At 40.4% G+C, this 21,702-nt stretch overlaps 1 protein-coding gene across 3 annotated transcripts in view; it reads left to right on the top strand.

The window, feature by feature from the left end:
* Nucleotides 1–21,702, top strand: part of CHD5 (chromodomain helicase DNA binding protein 5) — a 2,140,358-nt gene that overhangs the window by 129,835 nt on the left and 1,988,821 nt on the right. For all 3 annotated transcript variants that reach the window (XM_044063016.1, XM_044063014.1, XM_044063013.1), the window contains exon 2: nucleotides 10,169–10,287. In XM_044063016.1, coding sequence (XP_043918951.1) covers nucleotides 10,169–10,287 — 119 coding nt within the window. The remainder of the gene's footprint in view (nucleotides 1–10,168; nucleotides 10,288–21,702) is intronic.

Genomic DNA, 21,702 nt, shown 5'->3' with positions numbered 1-21,702 from the left:
GCAAAGAAAACATTTGCAGCACTTGTGTGCCATAGGAAAGTCTATTAGACTGTTTTTATCTGGACTTGAGTGCCTTCTGAAGAAAGTCTTGATGTTTGTGTCCTTTATTCTAGGTAAACAAAGTCTAACTGACTGAAACGAGATGTGGTCCAGTTGGCTGAGTACTTACAGTGTATTTTGTGTTACCAGTCCATTCAGCTATCTATCTTCCCTCCTCAGGGAGAAAATGGAAAGGAGAGATTTTTTTGTGCACCTTGGATATCTACAGGCAATTATACTATTATCTGTGCCTTCAGAAGAAACTCTTTTTAACAGTTGTATCCCTAAAGCTACATAAACAAGTAATAACTGACTCAAACAGACCTTGCCCCACTGGCTGGAGAGCTACATTGTATTTAGTTCAGACAACTAAGAAAAGTTACAAGAAAGAGGGGAAAACTTCATTCCATGAGGCTAGTGTCTACCTTCCATGTTTCTTTTGAAAACGTCTGCACCAAATCATAAGTATCTGTGATCTAGCAAGGGAGTTCACGTATCTGCCAGATGTTATAAATTGGACACATAGTCCCAGAGTACAGTAGGATTTCATATGGCTGTCTTACATGGGCTACTTTTATTTCTGCACACTATCCATAGTTTGCTTGAGAGACAGTGCTTGGAATACTACACATACTTTAATGGACTCTTACAGTACCCCTCATCCTCAAAGTAACTTAGTTGTGTTGAGTGAAACAAGCACCTTAACAGCAATCAGTCACCTTAACAGTGAGATAGATAGTATTGCAACAGTCCGTAGAATCTCTTCCCCCTGTATTCATTAGGGAAATCCCCAGACCAGTACTTAGTTGAGTCCCATTTTCTTGACAGGTACGAGTTAAACTGTTTACACAGTTCACTGTTTCCATTTGCAGTCATTTTCAGTCACTTTGTGCAGGCAGCACAGAAAAAAGCATGGGCTGAGGGTGCTTAAAGTTGTACTGAATGTTGTTTGGAAATGTTTGGATTAGCGAGGGACCACTGAAGTGAATATTTCCTTTGTTAACCAGGTTAGTATAATGGTCCAAGTACCTGTTTCAACTACGACCCAAGCCAAAGGTATAAGATGAAAAGCCTATTTAAAGATAACAGTAGTGATTTAAAAATATATACATGCAATTTCAGTTGATGAAGTAATAAATGCACAAGGATAAGTACATGACTATTAATAAGCTAAGATGAAACAAAATACAGTGATTAACAATATAAGAGCTAACACTGTCCACAAATTTCAGACACATAGCTAAGGTAGTGATTTATATTAAAGTAGGCAGAGATAAGAAAGCATGTTAATATATATGTTAATGAAGTGCTGCAGTACTATCAATTATACAATGACTGGCCATAAACATTCAAAAATGAGCACACTGATTGGACAGCCCAACCAGGGTGAATCTTGCGCTAGGAAATTAACTACATGTGCTCTTGAGCCTGGATGTGATTTTATGGATCCCTTTAAAGTCCTTCACAAATTCTCCCTTTGATGGGTCAGCTTTGTTTGGCCCTCAGGTGAAGGAAACCTTGACCAGGTGCGAGCAGGACGGCAAGACTCTTTCTGCTGTTGGAGTCCGTTTTTCCACCCCTTCTAGACCTTATCCCAAAGGACAGAAGGGCGGAAGATGTGGTTCCGTAAATCCCAAGGAGTCACGCCGGATTCACGTGGTCAGTTTACCCCTAGAGGCAGAGGGGTAACAACAACAGACGCCGCTCTAGAGGCAGAGGGGTCCAAGAACCAGGGAAACAGGGAGCCTCTCTCTGACAAGCCCTTTCAGCATCCCTGAGGTGTTGCCCGGCTGTCCCTCCTTGGAGGCAGTCGGGAAGATTATCACTGTACCCAGAAGCCTGGCATTCCCTCACCAAGACAGATGGGTACAGTCGATCATATCCAAGGGTTATATAATTCCTTTCGAGGGAAAGTCCCTTCCCCTCAAGTTCCCTTCCAGATGTACCACCCGGTCTAAGGGAGATTGCAGAGTCAGAAATCTCAAAACTACTGCAAAAAGAGCCATTCAGCCAGTTACAATAGACCATTCAGAGCGGAATCTACTCAAGGTTCTTTTGGTCCCCAAAAGACGGGAGACTGGAGACCAATATTGGATCTCAGCAGACTCAACAAGTCTGTCAGGAAGACAAGATTCGAATGGTCACTCTTCAGTCAATTCTGCCCTTCTTACAGAAGGACAACTGGATGTGCTCAATAGATCTTCAGGATGCGTACTATCACATTAAAATTCACAGACGCTCCAGGAGATTTCTCCGCTTTCGGCTGGGGTCCAGTCATTTCCAGTTCAGAGCCCTGCCCTTTGGTCTCACTACAGCCCCAGAGTGTTCACCAAATGCATGGCAGTGGTCACGGCTCACCTGAGACGTCAAGGATTCCAGGTGTTTCCGTATCTCGACGACTGGCTCCTGTCAGCCACCACCAGGCATCAGCTTATACAAGCCAGGGATTACACAATAGACCTTTGTTCTCATTTGGGCATCTCAATCAACTTCGAAAAGTCATCCTTATCGCCCTGCCAGTCTATTACCTTCATAGGCGCAAACTTAAACACTGTTCGGATGTCAGCTACCCTTACAGAACAAAGAGTTTCAGACATTCAGACTCATGTCAGGATCATTCTGGCCAGCAAGAAGATACAGGCCAGAATGGTTCTAAAGGTATTAGGTCTCATGGCTGCGGCCATTACTCTTCTTCCCTAGCTCGATTCTACATGTGCCTTCTTCAGTGGATGCTGTTCACACAATGGTCATACCAGCAACTTCCAATGCGTCACCAGATTCTGGTGACACAGACATGCAAAGAGCATCTTGCTTGGTGGATCACATCGTCTCAGGTTCACCAAGGCAGGTACTTTGTACCCCATCCCCGATAGCCACTGTCACCACGGATGCCTCCCTGATCGGGTGGGGGTCATTATCAGGGCAGGATGGTTCATGGGACGTGGCAGCCGCTCGAGTACCATCTGCACATAAATGTCCAGGAGATGAGAGCAGTGCTTTTAACGTTGCAAGCCCTCAACGACTTTCTTCCCATAGGGACAATTGCAGTCCACACAGACAACATGTCTGTAGTTTGGTATATCAACAAACAGGGCGGAACCAAGTCCTACCCCTTGTGTCGAGAAGCGCTCAGACTATGGCAATGGGCGATCTCCTCTCATCGGTTTCTGGTAGCAACGATATCCTGGGAAAACCAACATTATAGCGGACAGATTGAGCAGAGCTATCCTCATGCCTCACGAGTGGTCTCTCAAGCAATCTATAGCGGAAGAGATTTTTCTGGAATGGGGTCGCCCATGTTGCGATCTTTTGCTACTCCCCAAAACAGCAAATGTCCAGACTTCTTCAGCCTCTTCCCTCTATCAGGCCATCCCCCAGAGACGCTCTGTCCCAGGATTGGCCCCAGGGACTTCTTTATGCCTTCCTCCATTTCCTCTGATCCTCAGGTGATCCAGAAAGCTACCGTTTTGAGAGCCAAATTGATTCTCATTGCCCTTACTGGCCTCGACAAGTTTGGTTCCCGTTCCTCCATCATCACCTTTTGGTGCAGCCGTGGCATCTGGACCCAGTGCCAGATCTTCTGATTCACCAATCGGGTCAGCTGCACCGGTCAATCCCTTCTCTCAACCTCACAGCATGGTTGCTCCACTTCCTTCCTTAGCCAGGCTTCCTCTGATCTCTAACCCAGTTAGAGACATCATAGTAGCTTCGCTAAAATCCTCTACCAGGAGGATTTATACAAGCAAATGGAAACGTTTCTCTTATTGGGCTAAGGCCCAAAATATTGATCCTTTTACTGCCCCTGTTCAGGCAGTCCTGGACTTCTTAGCAGAGATTTTTCATGCAGGCTCCTCTTCTTCCACAGTCAGAGTTCAATTGGCTGCTATTTCCAATTTTCATGTCGGGATAGCAGATCATAATATTAGCAGGGCCTTCTTGAAAGAAATTTTCCTACTAAAACCTCCAATCAGGAATCCTCCTCCTCAGTGGGATCTAAATTTAGTGCTGACATCCTTGATTCTTCCCCCCTTCGAGCCAGCTGTTTCTTGTTCCCTGAAATATCTTTCTTGGAAAACTTTATTCCTAGTGGCTATTACATCTGCCAGGAGGGTGTCTGAACTTCATGCTCTTTCGGTTCGACCCCCCTATTTGGTTTTTCACAAAGACAGAGTATCTTTGAGAACTAATCCAACCTTTTTACCTAAGGTCGCTTCAAAGAACAATCTGAATCAATCCATTGATCTCCTGTATTTTTCCTAACTATTCAGATAGAGCTGAACAAAAGCTACATTATCTTGATGTCCACCGTCAACTTAGATATTATTTGGACAGAACAAAAAATTTAGAAAATCTGATCAACTTTTTGTTTCCTATGCGGATAATAAAAAGGCCTTCCTGTTTCTAAAGTGACCTTGTCCAGATGGCTTTCTTCGGTCATCTCTGAAATTTATAGCTCAGGGGAAAACAGCTGTGCTCAAAACCTAAAGCACATTCAACTAGGAGCTTAGCTACTTCTACAGCTTTTCAAGCTAGACTTCCTTTGGACACTATTTGTGCAGCCGCCACTTGCGCTACTCCTCACACTTTTGTTTCCCATTACAAATTGGACTTGGCCTCCAGGGACAGAGCCAGTTTGGGCTCTACAGTCCTCAAGAGTTTGTTCCATTGAGGCACCCAGGATAGAGGTGCTAGGGACGCGGTCCCATCAAGCAAGAATGAAGGCGAGATTGACAACTTAACATTAAGAAGTTATGTACCTACCATAACGTTCCATGTTAGTTGTCTTCTCGCCTTCTTTCTTGACCCTCCCTCCTTCCCCCTGGCCTGGACAGACCTTGTATAAGAAACTGTTATGCTGAAGACCATTCAGACCTGGTCATTCTTCCATCTGTAAGTTTTCTTTCTTCCTTTGGGAAGTATTTTATGCTTGGTGCTATTGCCCTTTGTCAGCAAACGAGATCTGGGTACTTACCGCCTTGCATCATGGGATATGGGGCTGCCTCGAGCTGGTAAAAGTGACTCTCGAGCTTAGCAAGTGCCGAGTCGGAGCCGAGGGATCGGCTCCGAACCCATCAAGCAAGAAAGAAGGCGAGAGAAGACAACTAACATGGAACGTTATGGTAGGTACATAACTTCTTATTCAAATTTCTTACTGCCTTAGTGGTAGCACCCACAACCCATCCTCCAGATTGTAAATAGTTGAAGTGGTCTTTTGGATTTGTTTTTATATGGTATTGTGATTGGATGCAACTTGCTAGGTGATTCTGGCTTCAAGTACTTTCCTGTCCTTTGTGGAAACGAAAAATAAGCCTGAACACTCACTTCTTGTAACAGACGAAGGCTTCCCTCTGAGGATATGCTCAGCCAATCAGCTGTCACAGGAAGAGAGAGGGAGAGGGGTCTGAGCTTTTGAAAGCTGGTCAGTTCTAGGTCACCTTGGTATATAACCCAACATGGCAATAAGGCAGTGAGGAATTTGAACAAATACTGTTACAGGCAAGTAGGACTTAACACAATGGTGCTGTCTTCAGGAGTAGCTTGGGCATGCAAAGAACAGTCCTTGATATTAAAAGTGGATGACATTGGTCAGGATGCCTCCATCTCCCCCTCCCACAAAATTTTGAGAATTTGCTCTGATGTCTGTGTCTTTATATTGGTGGCCGTAGTCCTTGTGAAAGCCATATCTGTCTCTGGATGGCTGTTGCAATAGGAAAGGCACCAGTCGTAGATGATAGTAATCCTGGCCAAGGGTGCCAAAAGTTGTGCAACAATATGTTTAGGAATAAGCTGTGTTGGGGAAGCTGTGACTCACAACATCGGGTCTCACATGTGTGATAGGGAGCCATCACTCTTCCACGTTTTCCATTTGATAAGTTTTATCGGTTACTAGATTAATATGCTTAAAGGCATACACATCTAGTAACTTAGCCGTCAACAAATAGAACCATTTAAATCACATAGCTTCTTATGAAAATTCTGTTTTAGCATAGATTCAGGAAAAGTTGCATCACAATATATTCCTAGCAAGTTTTATTAAAAGACTGTTATTGCAGAGGCAAAACAGCTAACTAGGTAAAAGGTACACATTAAACTGTACCCACTACAGCAAAATTTGCCATGCCAGATTAGCCTTGAGAAAAATAGCATGGTTTACAAAAGGAGTCTGCTTAGGATTTCTCCAGGCACTCTGGTTTCCTTCCACCTTCCAAATGCATGCTGATTAATTGCATGTAATTGTCCATATAGATTGTATTTATTCTTTCCCTTCTGGCCCAGGTTGTGTATGAAAAGGGTCAATAGAACAGTCCCCTTAGCTGGTTAGCAAATATTAAGTAACTCTATAAGTGTTGATTTTAGGTCTAAATAAATTAATGAAATGTAAAGAAATGACTATGCAAAGGAGCACGAATGTAACCAGAAAAACAATAAACAGCAGTTGCCAGATACTGGAATGAAGTAACAGACAGTCAGTTATAAATAATGAGTGCTTTCGTTTCTTTATTGTCAATACAGAACTTCGTCAGATTAAAACTTTTATGTCTAGAGGAGGTGACCACTGCTATTTTATGTTGGAGGGTAGGTATGTATCACAAATAATTCTTCTACTATGGAACTGTCTTCTAATCCACATAAAGCAAAGTACTTCTCTTACTCTATTCAAATGTAATTTGGATGAATGGATGGGAAGCCACAATTCATCCCTGGGTTATCACCCATGTCCCTTAATGATAGGAGCAATAAGTTCATGTCCTGACATATCCTTGTTTTGCTCAGCTTTGAGTTACACATACCCAAAATATAAGGGCTAAAATCTACCATGGTAATGTAAGGCTAGGATTCTTAAGATCCTCACAGATCAACAACTTAGTAAGTACCTGTGAACCACCCTGGCAAGCAAATGCAAAGAAAACATTTGCAGCACTTGTGTGCCATAGGAAAGTCTATTAGACTGTTTTTATCTGGACTTGAGTGCCTTCTGAAGAAAGTCTTGATGTTTGTGTCCTTTATTCTAGGTAAACAAAGTCTAACTGACTGAAACGAGATGTGGTCCAATTGGCTGAGTACTTACAGTGTATTTTGTGTTACCAGTCCATTCAGCTATCTATCTTCCCTCCTCAGGGAGAAAATGGAAAGGAGAGATTTTTTTGTGCACCTTGGATATCTACAGGCAATTATACTATTATCTGTGCCTTCAGAAGAAACTCTTTTTAACAGTTGTATCCCTAAAGCTACATAAACAAGTAATAACTGACTCAAACAGACCTTGCCCCACTGGCTGGAGAGCTACATTGTATTTAGTTCAGACAACTAAGAAAAGTTACAAGAAAGAGGGGAAAACTTCATTCCATGAGGCTAGTGTCTACCTTCCATGTTTCTTTTGAAAACGTCTGCACCAAATCATAAGTATCTGTGATCTAGCAAGGGAGTTCACGTATCTGCCAGATGTTATAAATTGGACACATAGTCCCAGAGTACAGTAGGATTTCATATGGCTGTCTTACATGGGCTACTTTTATTTCTGCACACTATCCATAGTTTGCTTGAGAGACAGTGCTTGGAATACTACACATACTTTAATGGACTCTTACAGTACCCTCATCCTCAAAGTAACTTAGTTGTGTTGAGTGAAACAAGCACCTTAACAGCAATCAGTCACCTTAACAGTGAGATAGATAGTATTGCAACAGTCCGTAGAATCTCTTCCCCCTGTATTCATTAGGGAAATCCCCAGACCAGTACTTAGTTGAGTCCCATTTTCTTGACAGGTACGAGTTAAACTGTTTACACAGTTCACTGTTTCCATTTGCAGTCATTTTCAGTCACTTTGTGCAGGCAGCACAGAAAAAAGCATGGGCTGAGGGTGCTTAAAGTTGTACTGAATGTTGTTTGGAAATGTTTGGATTAGCGAGGGACCACTGAAGTGAATATTTCCTTTGTTAACCAGGTTAGTATAATGGTCCAAGTACCTGTTTCAACTACGACCCAAGCCAAAGGTATAAGATGAAAAGCCTATTTAAAGATAACAGTAGTGTTTTAAAAATATATACATGCAATTTCAGTTGATGAAGTAATAAATGCACAAGGATAAGTACATGACTATTAATAAGCTAAGATGAAACAAAATACAGTGGTTAACAATATAAGAGCTAACACTGTCCACAAATTTCAGACACATAGCTAAGGTAGTGATTTATATTAAAGTAGGCAGAGATAAGAAAGCATGTTAATATATATGTTAATGAAGTGCTGCAGTACTATCAATTATACAATGACTGGCCATAAACATTCAAAAATGAGCACACTGATTGGACAGCCCAACCAGGGTGCCCATTGGAAATCCGACATATACTAACGGAAAAGATCCTGTCGCCAGGACTTTTTCCATTAGTATATCTCCTGATTTTTTTTTTTTTTGTGTGTGTGTGTACAGGTAGCAACGGAGAAAGGAAGATCTCCATTGCTTTAATCTCGCTATGTTATACGTTTAACATAGTTTGATATCTTTAAAAAAAGCAACAGAGCTCTTCCTTTCTCCGTTGCTTTTTTTAAAGATATCTCTCTATGTTAAACTTGTTTAACATAGCGAGATAGCTTTAAAAAAGCAACAGAGATCTTCCTTTCTCCGTTGCTACCTCTGCACAGTACTGATGTACTGCGTAAGCGTGGGAACACGACTCTTACGCATGCACAGTACAACAGAAATGCCCCAGGATACCTGCGGAAGGGTAGCACGGAGGCATTATACAATGACATTATTTAAGAAAAGTAAGTATTTTTTTTCTTAAATAATGTCATTGTATAATAGCTGGGTGTGGGCAATGCTGGATTTACCCACGGTTGGCTTTGTTTGGTCACGTGGGCTTCAAACTAACATACCTCATATATAGCGAGATAGCTTTAAAAAAGCAACGGAGATCTTCCTTTCTCCGTTGCTACCTCTGCACAGTACTGATGTACTGCATAAGCGTGGGAACACGACCCTTATGCATGCACAGTACAACAGAAATGGCCCAGGATACCTGCGGAAGGGTAGCACGGAGGCATTATACAGTGACATTATTTAAGAAAAGTAAGTATTTTTTTTCTTAAATAATATCATTGTATAATAGCTGGGTGTGGGCAATGCTGGATTTACCCACGGTTGGCTTTGTTTAGTCACGTGGGCTTCAAACTAAAATACCTCCGACATAACCTCTAGAAACTTCCTAACATACTACCTCCTAATAAGCACCCATGATACATAGGAACACAACTGGATTTGGATTGCATGGCTAAGCGTATAAAAGCTTGGTGGTCATTAGTTTAGCATATACCTATGAACCTGTTACGTAATAAGTACTAATATTATATATGTAGGTTCTGGGCCTATAACGTTTATGCTTATGGGTTTTCTTTTGTTATCAAAATAATTTTCATGTAATTTCAGTGAACTCACATAACCACAAGGAGAAGACGAGAAAGCACTTGTAAAGTATTTCATGTTACAAATCTTTTGCTGTTTATCCTCTTGCCTGCCAGCCATCTAACCTAGCTCAACTGGACTTCAGCACATTTGTTCCCCCATACTGGGTGTCACCAACCTGGGAACGAGAGCTGTCCAGAGGAGCCATAATTTATCCAGCCATGAGGATGCTATGTGTCCATGATGGCATATGATATAGGCATTGACCCTTCCCTAGACTGGGGAATGAATAACCAACATCACCACAGGAGCCACTGTGCCTTCTTTCTGAGATTGCACTCTTATCTGCTGCCTTGTTATGAACCACTGTCTCTGCAGCTTGGTGGTTGAAGACCATCCAGAGGGCCTCTTTGGCCACCACCCCCCTTCTGAGGAATTGTGACATAGGAAGGCCCCAGTCCATTTTCTCACTGCAGGATTGGGTTGCCAGTCTTCTTCATGACATCTGTAATAGATGCCTGCACATCTAATCCAACTCAGGTCTCCTAGGCCATATTCTGGGCTTTCTTTTTCTATACCAGTGGAACTGGCAAATATCATACATTGTATTAGTTTCTACAGAATGACACATGAGCAATGTTTTAGGTTATAGATATGACAGTGTATATTCTTTGGTACATTATGCTTGTTTTTTTCATCTGTTTTTTTTTTTTTTCTTACTTCTAGGAGCCCAAATCATCTGCACAGTTAATGGAAGAGTGGGGATTAGATGATGTTGATTATGCCTTTTCTGAAGATGATTATCACACATTAACAAATTACAAAGCCTTTAGCCAGTTTCTCAGGTAAAGACTTTTGTTGCTTTGCTGTGAGCTTATACTAAAGAAACAATTTTTTAGAGCTCTTGAGAAATGTGCATACACTCACAGAGGGAGACACACACACACACACACACACACACACACACACACATATATATATATATATATATATATATGTATAAAACACAAACAGATACACATACACACACACACACACACACACACACACACACACACACACACACACACACACACACACACACACACACACATATATATATATATATATATATATATATATATATGTGTGTGTGTGTGTGTGTATAAAACACACACAGATACACACACAGACACACAAATAAACACACATATATACATACACACACACACACACACACATATATATATATATATATATATATATATGTGTGTGTATAAAACAAACACACACACACACACACACACACACACACACACACACATGCTGAGATCTCTGATGTGATGAACATGTCATTCATATCCATTTTTTAAAAACCTTACTGGAAATTATAACCTGAAGGCATGCATTCAGAAACATGAATTGCCATTTCATGAAAATCCTTGAAAATTCAGATATTTACTCTGATGCTACTGCTATGTAAACGGAGAAAATTAGAGATTTCTCTAGAAAGAGAAGAACCATCTATAAGGTGGTGATTTTTTGTAATTATTTCAGTTTTCCTGCAGTTAGTAGCTGAAACAGTAAAGTTGAAGACACCATAAGGTTTTGAATTATCTGGATGTAGTTTTTTTTATTAGAAGCTACTTTTTGTAATCATGGTTGGTTTACACAAAGCACAGTAAACCTGTGTTAGTTGCCTCAGCTCCGCCTGATATGTTTTCATAGACCTTGCAAGGGACAATTTGACTAACTTTGAAAGTATCAATTTGCTTTATTCAGTGTTCTTTATTTAGAATGTATTTTAATTTGCTTGTATGAGTATGTATATGTTGATGTCAGTGTATATGTGTTTGTATAGACAGAAATACAAATACACACATATATATATATATATATATATGTGTGTGTGTGTGTGTGTGTGTGTGTGTGTGTGTGTGTGTGTGTGTATGTATGTGTGTGTGTGTGTGTGTGTGTGTGTGTGTGTGTGCGTGTGTGTATGTGTATCTGTGTGTGTTTTATACACACACACATATATATATATATATATATATATATATATGTGTGTGTGTGTGTGTGTGTGTGTGTGTGTGTGTTTTATACATATATATATATATATATATATATATGTGTGTGTGTGTGTGTGTGTTTGTGCGTATTTGATATATATATATATATATATATATATATATATATATATATATATATATATATATAGGTTCATAGGTTGGTACTAGGCTATCGGCCCTAGGGCCTATACAAGCCTAGCCATAACAATTCCCTGGATATTTCTTACCACAATATTTACTTCCTTGGACCCCTGTCAAGCAGGATGACTGACGTGAACTCCTGGCTGAATTTCCTATCTCCCATCCAATCGTCAAGGTTCCTTTTGAAGAGGGCCAAGGAGGCGCTTTGCTTGACATGTATGGGCAGTCTATTCCAGAGTATGGGGCGTCTCTGGGTCAGGAACCTATCCCTCCAGCATGTTTTGTTCAGCATGTGGCTCTGACAGATTGGGATTTCTTTAAGTGGAGCATGTCCAACAGCTCAGGGTTTGGCATGGCCTTGTATGTTAAGCAGAGATCGCCTCTGAGTAGACGATATGATATGTCACAGAGTATAGATGGAGTTTTTTAGATGGTCAGCATAGGGCATCTGCTTTAGGTCTGTGATTCTTTTAGTGAGGTATTTCTGCGGCCTTTCCAGCTGTTGCAGATGTCTTGTGAGGTACATACCAAATGGGACATTGTACTTCATAATGGGTCTAATGATGGATGAGTACAGCTGGACATTGACCTCCTTTTTTCTAGATGAAAAGCCCTTGTTGATGAAGTGTGCCACATAGAAAGATTTCCTGACTATTGTGGCAATGTGGTTACCGAAGGTGATACCACTGTCCACCTGTGTCCCTAAATCTCTCATCACACTTTCAGTGTTTAGTGTACTGCCACCTATGTGGTAATTCATGGGTACATGGTTTTTCCCAAAGGGGATAACCATACATTTCTTGGCATTAAGCTTGACCCCATGGCTCAGGCACCAAGCATCTGTTTCTGTAAGGCCCTTTTGTTGAATATTTACATAATTTGGGGATTCAATAATGGCTCCCAGTTTGCAGTCATCTGCAAACTTTGTTAGCCAGAGTCCCTTAGTGTTGGCCTGTACTTCAGAGAAGTAGATGCCAAACAAGAGCTGTCCCAAGACTGAAACCTGAGGTACTCCACTTGCCACTTGTCTGGAGCTGGATTTGGAGTCGGCTACTTTTACAGTCTGGGTTAGCCAGTTGGCAACCCATCGAGTAACTTAGGGATTTATGCCCAGCTTAGTAAGTTTATCTATGATTCCAGCGTGGGGAATGGTGTCAAAGGCCTTGGTGAGGTCCAGATAGGCTGTGTGGACCACCTTACCCTCATCCACAACTCTGAAGACTGATTCGAAGAAGTCAATCAGGTTTAAGAGACAAGATCGGCCCTTCACGAACCCAAACTGGGTGGGGTCCAGTGTTTGAAGGTTGCCAATGTCTTTGTTTATAAGTTCCATGATAATGCTTTCCATGCCCTTGCAGATCAGGCTCGTCAGACTGATGGGATGGTAGTTCCGGGGATCCAACTTGGATCCTCCCTTGTGGAGTAGGATAACTGTAGCTGTACGCCACTCAGTGGGTACGAAGCCTAACGTGAGGCTATGATTAAACATGACACTTAGGTGAGGTGCCAGTTCATTTTGTAGTTCATGTAGTACACAGCCTGGGATGTCATCTGGTCCCTTGGATGCTGTATTCTTAGCTTTGGAGAGAGCAGTTTCTACCTGTGTGGCCGTGATTACCGGAATTTGGCAATCTTTTGGTATTGAGATGGGCCCTTTAGGGGGTGAGAGGGGGGGTGAAGTTGGCACTAAATTGATCTGCCAGGATATTGGCAATATCCTTGGGATCAGTATATGTAATTCCATTCTGTTGTAGCTCATAGCAGATCTGAGCATTGCCATTTAGATTTTTGACATAACTGTCTTGTGGTTGTTTTTGGAATATTTGGCAATTTTATTTTCGTAACTAGCTTTGGAGGATTTTATGAGGGATCTCAGCTTCTTACTGAGACTGGTAAGGGAGTATTTTGCATCCTGGGATTTTCCTTTTTTCTGCAACAGTTTCTTTCTTCTATTGTATAGTTTGTTTATGGCAGGGGACCACCAGATTGGCTTCCTTTTTTTTGGAGGAGAGCGTCTTGGTTCTATTTGGGATGGCACAATTCATGCACGAGTGGATGTGCTCTTACAGTGCCTTAGTGTAGGATTCAGCAGCCAAACTTTCAGCTCCCGTCTGCATAGGTGTCATGAAGTTTGTCACTTCTGACTTGAGTAGCATGAAGTTGGCTTTAGAGAATTTTATTACGGAGGTTTCCTTATTTGGGGTGGGGGGTGGGATGTGGATATCAAGGGTGATTTGCTTGTGGTCAGACCTGACCAATGAGGGGGTGACCACTGGTGTGGAGCATCTATCTCCCATGTTGGTAATGACCAGGTCTAGGATACTGGAGCCCCTGGTGAGACAATGGATTAGTGGATCCAGGGCGTTCGAATTTAGGAATTCAAAAGAAAAAGACTCGTAACTGCCAAAGGTGGTTTCAGTATAGTAAATAGAATGCTAGGAATATGAGCCGATACACACCACCATAAAGTTTATTAAAAACAAAAACTTTAATGTAGCAATAAAATCTTTTAAAAATAAAAAGAGCCTTCTTTCAGTATGATAAGAGTTTTCGGCTTTAGCCTTCTTCAGATCGTATTCATTCACGCTCCATTTTTCATAAATAAAGGAAAGCTCCAATCAGTAGCCTACTTCCCTGCCAACACCATTTTTTTCATCAAATCAGATATTCTCCTATCAGATCATAGTGTAGATGACAAACCTCTACCTTAACGAATAGAAATTCGTCTCCCTTTCAAAGTAGGCTTAAGCGGAACTACCGAATTTAGACCTGGTGGGCGATAAGCTCTAAGGTTAATTATCCAATTCGCTTCACTGATTTATGTACGATTCATGATATCTCCACCCCTATAACCTTCAAAGATACAGTCAGTGGCCTTAAAATTAAGAGTGTGATGGAAATTGCATAACGTGGTTAGCCAGAGTATTCTTTGCATAACGTGGTTAGCCAGAGCATTCTTTTGATCTGTGTGATGTATATCTCTTAAGTAGCGTAAAATTCTATATTTAATTGTTGGTCCGTTTTTCCTACGTAGTATACAGGGCATTTCAAGCATGTAGCTAAATAAACAATATGTTTGGTATTACAAGTTGCACTGCATATAAAACGATACTCTAGACCTGAAGTTGGATGCTGAAAGATGTTGCTTGTATCAATAACACAACAAGCTTTACATCTACCACATTTAAATGTTCTTCTTCTTGTAATCACACATTCTTTGGGATAACCATCCTTGGTACACAAAAGCCTTTTGATGATCTTTTTATTTTTGAAGATGGCTCTTGGTGTCTCCCCTACTATATTTTTTACTTTCGTATCCTGTGTCAATACCGGCCAGAATTTCTTTATGATATCACAAATCTGTTTCGAGTCATTACTGTAAGTCACCATTAAGCCAAGTGTTTCCTGCTTATGAGACTTCTCATTTCCTTCTTTCTGCTCCTGGCTTACTGTCTTATTTGAAAAATATGGTTGCCCTTTACCTTTCCTTAATGTTTGTAGGCTATCCAATCTCAATGTGGCATCTTTCTTAGTATACCCTCTCTTGTACAAATGTTGTCCTGATTTCACCTTTTCACGTTCAAAATCAGTATCCCTAGTACATAATCTTGAGATGTGTAGTACCAAGGCAAACACTGATAAAGGTAACTGCCAGATAAACACAAAAAATCCAAAGCATAAAAATTGGCAGGAAAACCACAGCTTCACACAGTGTTGGGAGGGTGGCCTAATGGTTAAGGTGTTTGCCTTACAAACACAAGGTGCAACGTTTGAGTCTCACAAGGGATAATTGGCTAGGCTTAAAATGGCTCACAAGGGCAGTTAGCCTAGTATTAATCTATGAATCTATAAAAGTATTTATTTGTAAAAATGGACTAGATAAGCACAACATAATCTGAAGAAGCATTGGTTTTTTAACTCTAAGAAAATCAGTGGTGTTATTCAGAAATTCTACAAATGACATTAACTGTTGACCATTACCCTATCACAGAATAAAAATGTCGTCCACAAATCCACTAGAAAAGATCAGATATCTAAACCAACGTTTACTTTCCTGTCATGTTTCCAGTGTGCTAGAACTAGATTAGAGTGACTACTGGCACAGGGGGTACCCATTGTCAGCCCTCATCGTTGCCAAAAGAACTCTTTGCCATAAACAAAAACATTTGTCTCTAGAATCAGCTCCAGGAGTGAACATATCAAATCATTGTTTATATGCATATGTCTTTGGGCTGCAAAACTCTTGATTGCTTCTATGCCATATGTATTAGGGATGGCTGTAAACAAATTACATATGTCCATCGTGACTAATAAGTCGGAATAATAATTTGTCTTACTCATTGTAGAGTGCAGCATTCCTAAAAAAAAACCTGTGTCTTTCAGGACAGTTGTGGCTTATGGCAAGAATTTCTTCAACTCTTATTCTACATATATTGAAAGTGGTTCCGTGAGCCATCCTCCTCCTGCTACGATAGAATGCAGGTGGAGAATTTGATGTATCCTTGTGAATGTTGGGTAGTCCACATGTGGAGGGTATAGTTGGATGCATCACTTTAAAGAAATAAACATGTCCTTGCTCAGTTGTCCATTCATGAGCATCTCATATATATTTCCTTTCATTCCGGTTATTATTTTATCTATATCTTTTTTGGTAATCCTTCTACAGGTCTGTTCCTCATTTAACATGTCTTTCATGCGATTCTGATACCATATTGAGTCTATCACTACTATGGCACCACCTTTATCTGCCAGGCTGAATACTACATCTTCTCTGTTTTTAAGCTCTTATAGGGCTTTCCTCTGTGTTGCTGTTAAATTATAAAAATGCCTGTTATGATTATTTCTTTGCCTCAACTTTTCTACATCATTCTCACAGAGCCAAATTGACAAATCTGCTGCTGGGTGGTTCACTGGTACAAAATTACTTGGCTTCTTATAGGTATTTCCTTCTCCCATCTGTTCTTTGCCAAAAATAGCTTTCAGAGACATTTCTTCCAAAATACTTAGCATCAATAGTAAATTCACTTAAATCTGAAGATAATGATGGTAAAAAAGTAAGCCATTTGTCAAGAAGCTGCATTTGCTCTCTACTTAATTCTAGATGTGACAAATTAACCACCAATGTGGTGTTATTTAATATGTCACTTTCTTCCTTTTCCTTTCTTGACTCCTAGATCTGGAAGTTCTGTGTAAGTTTCGCTTGATGAAAAGCAGACGATTGTGTGAGATTGTTGTGTGAACCGCTCCTTCTTTGGGTCTGGTTCCCATAGCTACAAAAGCTTCAGGGGCCTCCTTATCACTAATATTCTTTGTTGGTGCTCTCAGTGTTGTATCATTAGAAGAAGAGGTTGTAGGGACGTTTGCATCATCAGTGAAATCTTGTCCTTCAGATTCATTTGTTATAAGTAGCAATGTTAATGTCTCTTTTACTATTTGGTTAGACTTAGTTTTACTCACTGGTTGTTTGATTCCAGCACTAAATTTGTCTTCCCTTGGTCATTCAAATATATATCCATGTTTAAAATCATGCACATCTCTAGTTAGTTTTTGGATCTTCTGTTCCTTCAGTTTGCTGTCATATAAATTCAAATTAAACTGCAGGGTTTCCAGCCTGCTTAACCAGACCTCTGACAAATCCATATGTTCTAGCTCTGACTGTTTGCTCTTAATCTGTTTGGCCATATTTTCTTCCTCTGGTCTGAAATACTCTATGAGTAACTTGATATATGTAAAACTTGTCTCTAAACTAATGGCTTGCCACTTTGCCAGTAAGTCAGGGTGACTATTATCACAGTTAGGTATACACTTTACTCTTATACCTCTTGGTATTACTCTATAGTGCATGCTTGCCTCAAGATGGAAATGCTGCCACTGCAATCTTTTTAAGTGGTAGGCTGCATCTTCCACTTCTTTTAATATTCTATCAAAACATTCGGTATCAACAGTTTCATTATTAAAAGTACTGAGTATCGCTAGAGCACGAGTACAAACTGGGAAACTACACAGACAGCTGAAGCCTGGGTCTCGACCACCAACTAACATTGTCACAGTATAGGAGTGTAAAAAAGATTTATTAAATAAAGCGCTTTTCGTCCCATGCAATTGTGGGACTTCTTCAGATAAAAACAAAATTTTTATCTGAAGAAGTCCCACAATTGCATGGGACAAAAAGCGCCTTATTTAATAAATCTTTTTTACATTCCTATACTGTGACAATGTTTGTTGGCGGTCGAGACCCAGGCTTCAGCTGTTTGTGTAGTTCCTCATTATTAAAAGTAACTACCTCTATGTCGAAATTCAACCTCAAAAGAGGATTGACACTTTCCTCTAGACAGTCAGGGATATTCCTGCTTTTAGTAAAATCCAAGGCCATTCTTCCCCTCTCCATATTCTCCATACTATTATTGCTTTCAGCCATGTGCAGTTAAAGAAATAAAAAGCACAAATCAAAAGAAAATGCCTCGTAACGACCAAAGGTGGCTTCTGAATAGTAAATAGAATTCTAGGACTATGAGCCAATACGCACCACCATAAAGTGTATTGAAAACAAAAACTTTAATGTAGCAATAAACTCTTTTAAAAATAAAAAGAGCCTTCTTTCAGTACAATAAGCACTTTCGGCTTTAGCTACATTAAAGTTTTTGTTTGTAATATACTTCATGGTGGTGTGTATCAGCTCAAATTCCTAGCATCCTGTTTCTTTGGTATGGATGGATACCCCTTGCAGCCTCAGCTTAACAGGTACTTGTTGTCTTGAACCTGGCTTATCAATCCTGTTTTTTTACAACAAATTGTTTGCTGTAAATGAAGGCTACTATTAATCATATATCATTGTAGCTGCTATTATCATGTCATACTCTTATCTAGCCCTAGGCAGAGACAAGTAAAAGACTTTAAATCCAATTTGAGATTCTTAGCGTCATTATGTTTTCCAAACATTTCTTAATTGTTATGTCCCCAGTGCACAGGTAAATGAAGGCAAATCATCTATAGGATTGTTGTAGCATATCTTAAGTGAAGGTGTCCTGATTTTAAAACTACATAACTTTAAAATTACCATTTCAGTTCATATAAAGGACAACATTTTGTGCGCGTGTGTGTGTGTGTGTGTGTGTGTGTGTGTGTGTGTGTGTGTGTGTGTGTGTGTGTGTGTGTGTGTGTGTGTGTGTACTCCGTTACCTATGGTCAAAACATCACTTTTTTGACCAGTAAATGGCTGAGATCTTAATACTGATGTTCATTCTGTAAATCAGTGCAAGCTTTAATATGGGTCCTGCAAAGTGTACTTGTCCTATGCTCCATACAGAGCCTTTTGACATAACAAATATGTGATGAAATGGTTTGTCCATTTGCTGTTCAATCATATGAATGTTCGACAAGTTATCTGGTGGTTGGCAAACATATTTATCAGATAATGCTGCCTCCAGTCCCTTTTCCTAGCATCTTCATCCAGCCTTTCTGACCCTGTCTGCTACTGCCTCAACAGCCTTCTCTGGCAGATCATTAATGCCTACATTCACCATAACTTGTATCCATCTCTCCTTTTTTGTGAAAATTTGACAAGTCCTTTCATGTCTTAGAAAGTCACAGTCCCAATACAGTTTCTTTGTAATCTTGTCTCCACCGTCTCATTTCCCAAAACTTATAGTCGACAGCCATGCTAACTGACTCTGTAGTCACCACTTATCAGTGATCTCAGCTCATAGGGAACAGGCAAAAGGCAGCAGTGTGAATGAAGGCCAATGACGTGCAATGTTGCTGCATACCAGTCAGGTCAACAACACAAACAAGAAAGATGAAGAAGACTATTGGCTGACTGTACAGTCACTACACAATTATTGCCAGGTCTGAGGTACTTTGTAGGCTGATGCCAAAACCCTGTAATTGTGTTACCAAGCAATAGAGCATAGTACCTGTTATATTATTATTATTATTATTATTATTATTATTATTATTATTATTATTATTACTGTTATTATTATTATTGCTTTTATTGTCAAATATTTCTTCTTTGTTTAGTTTCCAGGGGCTTTTCTTGTTTTCTCAAAGTGAACCAGATGCTGCAAAGGAAAGGTATGTTTTTATAAAAGGTCAGCTGCAGGATCACTGACCCATGTAGCACAACGTTTGCTACCCAGTGAAGCTGGCCACACATTACGTTTGGCATGCTTTAATGCACGTTTCCCATATATGCCACTGTACCTCTACAGTTTATACCATTGTTGTGACAGGGCCATGCAGGCCAGCATTTTGACAACATATATCACCAGTTGCACTGAGACCTACATACTCCATGCAGCAGTCTGGTAAAATGTGTTATGATCAGCATCCTGCTACCCATGCTGTACTGGAACATGATGACGTCTCTTACTGCTCCCGCCAGAGAAATTTCAAAGCAGCAAAATATCTCTGTGCCCATCTGGATTCCACGACAGATCTCCCAGTGATAGTTGGGTGTCAGGGCACTTCGCTTGGAAAGTTACCAAACACCCATTCACTTCCCACACTGGCTATTACCTCTTTCCCTTCTTTGTGAGTGTCCTTATCTTCAGTTTTAAGCCTTTACTCTGTTTTACCACTATCCCAAACTTTCTCTGTATAGACATCCATGCCCACTTCCCTAATATCATAGTTTTATAATATAAGAAAGTTGTACTGGGGTAAAAAAGTAAGGTGGGGAAGGGGTTTATGGTGGTTGGAAGATGAAGGGATTATAATGATATGAAAAGGCATTTGCAGTGACAGATTCTAAGGAAAGATTAAAGACAGTATTCTTAAAAAAGATGAAGAAAAGCAGACACAAAAGGAGTAGTAATAGAATGTTGCCTTCATCCCCTTATCCTAGCATCTCCCTGAAACTTTTCAACATAGAGGAGAATAGTATCATCATCTTCTTTCGGCTGTTCCCGTTAGGAGTCGTCACAGCGGATCATCTGTTTCCATTTCTTCCTGTCCTCTGCATCTTGCTCTGTCACACCAACCACCTGCATGTCCTCTCTCACCACATTCATAAACCTTATCTTAGGCCTTCCTCTTTTCCTGTTACCTGGTAGCTTCATCCTTAGCATCTTTTTCCCAATATACTCAGCATCCCTCCTCAGCACATGTCCAAACCAATGTAATCATGCCTCTCTGGCTTTGTCTCCAAACCTTCCAACCTGGGCTGACCCTCTAATATACTTATTCCTAATCCTGTCCACCCTCGTCACACCCAGTGCAAATCTTAACATCTTTAACTCTGCCACATCCAATTCTAACTCCTGTCTTTTTGTCAATGCCACTGTCTCCAACCTATATAACATAGCTGGTCTCACTACCCTCTTGTAGACCTTCCCTTTCACTCTTACTGGTACTCGTCTGTCACAAATCACTCCTGACACTCTTCTCCACCCACTCCATCCTGCCTGTACTCTCTTCTTCACCTCTCTTCCACACTCACCATTACTCTGAACTATTGATCCCAAGGATTTAAACTCATCCACCTTCGCCACCTCTACTCCTTGCATCCTCGCCATTCCTCTATCCTCCCTCTCATTCACACACATATTCTGTCTTAGTCCTGCTGACCTTCATTCCTCTTTTCTCTACAGCATATCTCCACCTCTCCAGGGTCTCCTCTACCTGTTCCCTACTCTGATTACAGATCACAATGTCATCTGCGAACATCATAGTCCATGGGGACTCCTGTCTGATCTTGCCTGTCAACCTGTCCATCATCAGTATAAAGACAGTAATTAGGCAACAAGCTCTCTGAGCTTTCATTTCTCAGACCAAGGGAGGCCTGCCAGATAGGTATGTGAAAGGAAAAGGAAAATATCCACAACCTGTATTAAAAAAACAGTAAAAAGAAAAGGACTTTTGCATCAACTATAGAAAAAGAAAAATGCAGAGATAATGTGGATAGAGTGTCATGAGTAGCATTAAAAAAATTACATCAATAAATGTTCATTTAGGATTGTAAAAATGATGGCAGTTGATGTCACAAGAGGTCAAATAGGGTTGCATGTCCTTGGAAATGCAAGAAAAGCAATGAAAACACAAATTAAGAGTAAAAAGGCTGGAAGAGAAAAA

The sequence above is a fragment of the Protopterus annectens genome, chromosome 2.part1 (genome assembly GCF_019279795.1).
Source record: "Protopterus annectens isolate FY-2018-M chromosome 2.part1, PAN1.0, whole genome shotgun sequence".
Classification (NCBI taxonomy): Eukaryota; Metazoa; Chordata; order Ceratodontiformes; family Protopteridae; genus Protopterus; species Protopterus annectens.
Note: the sequence above shows the minus strand (reverse complement) of the source record. Positions and strands in the feature narration are given on the sequence as shown.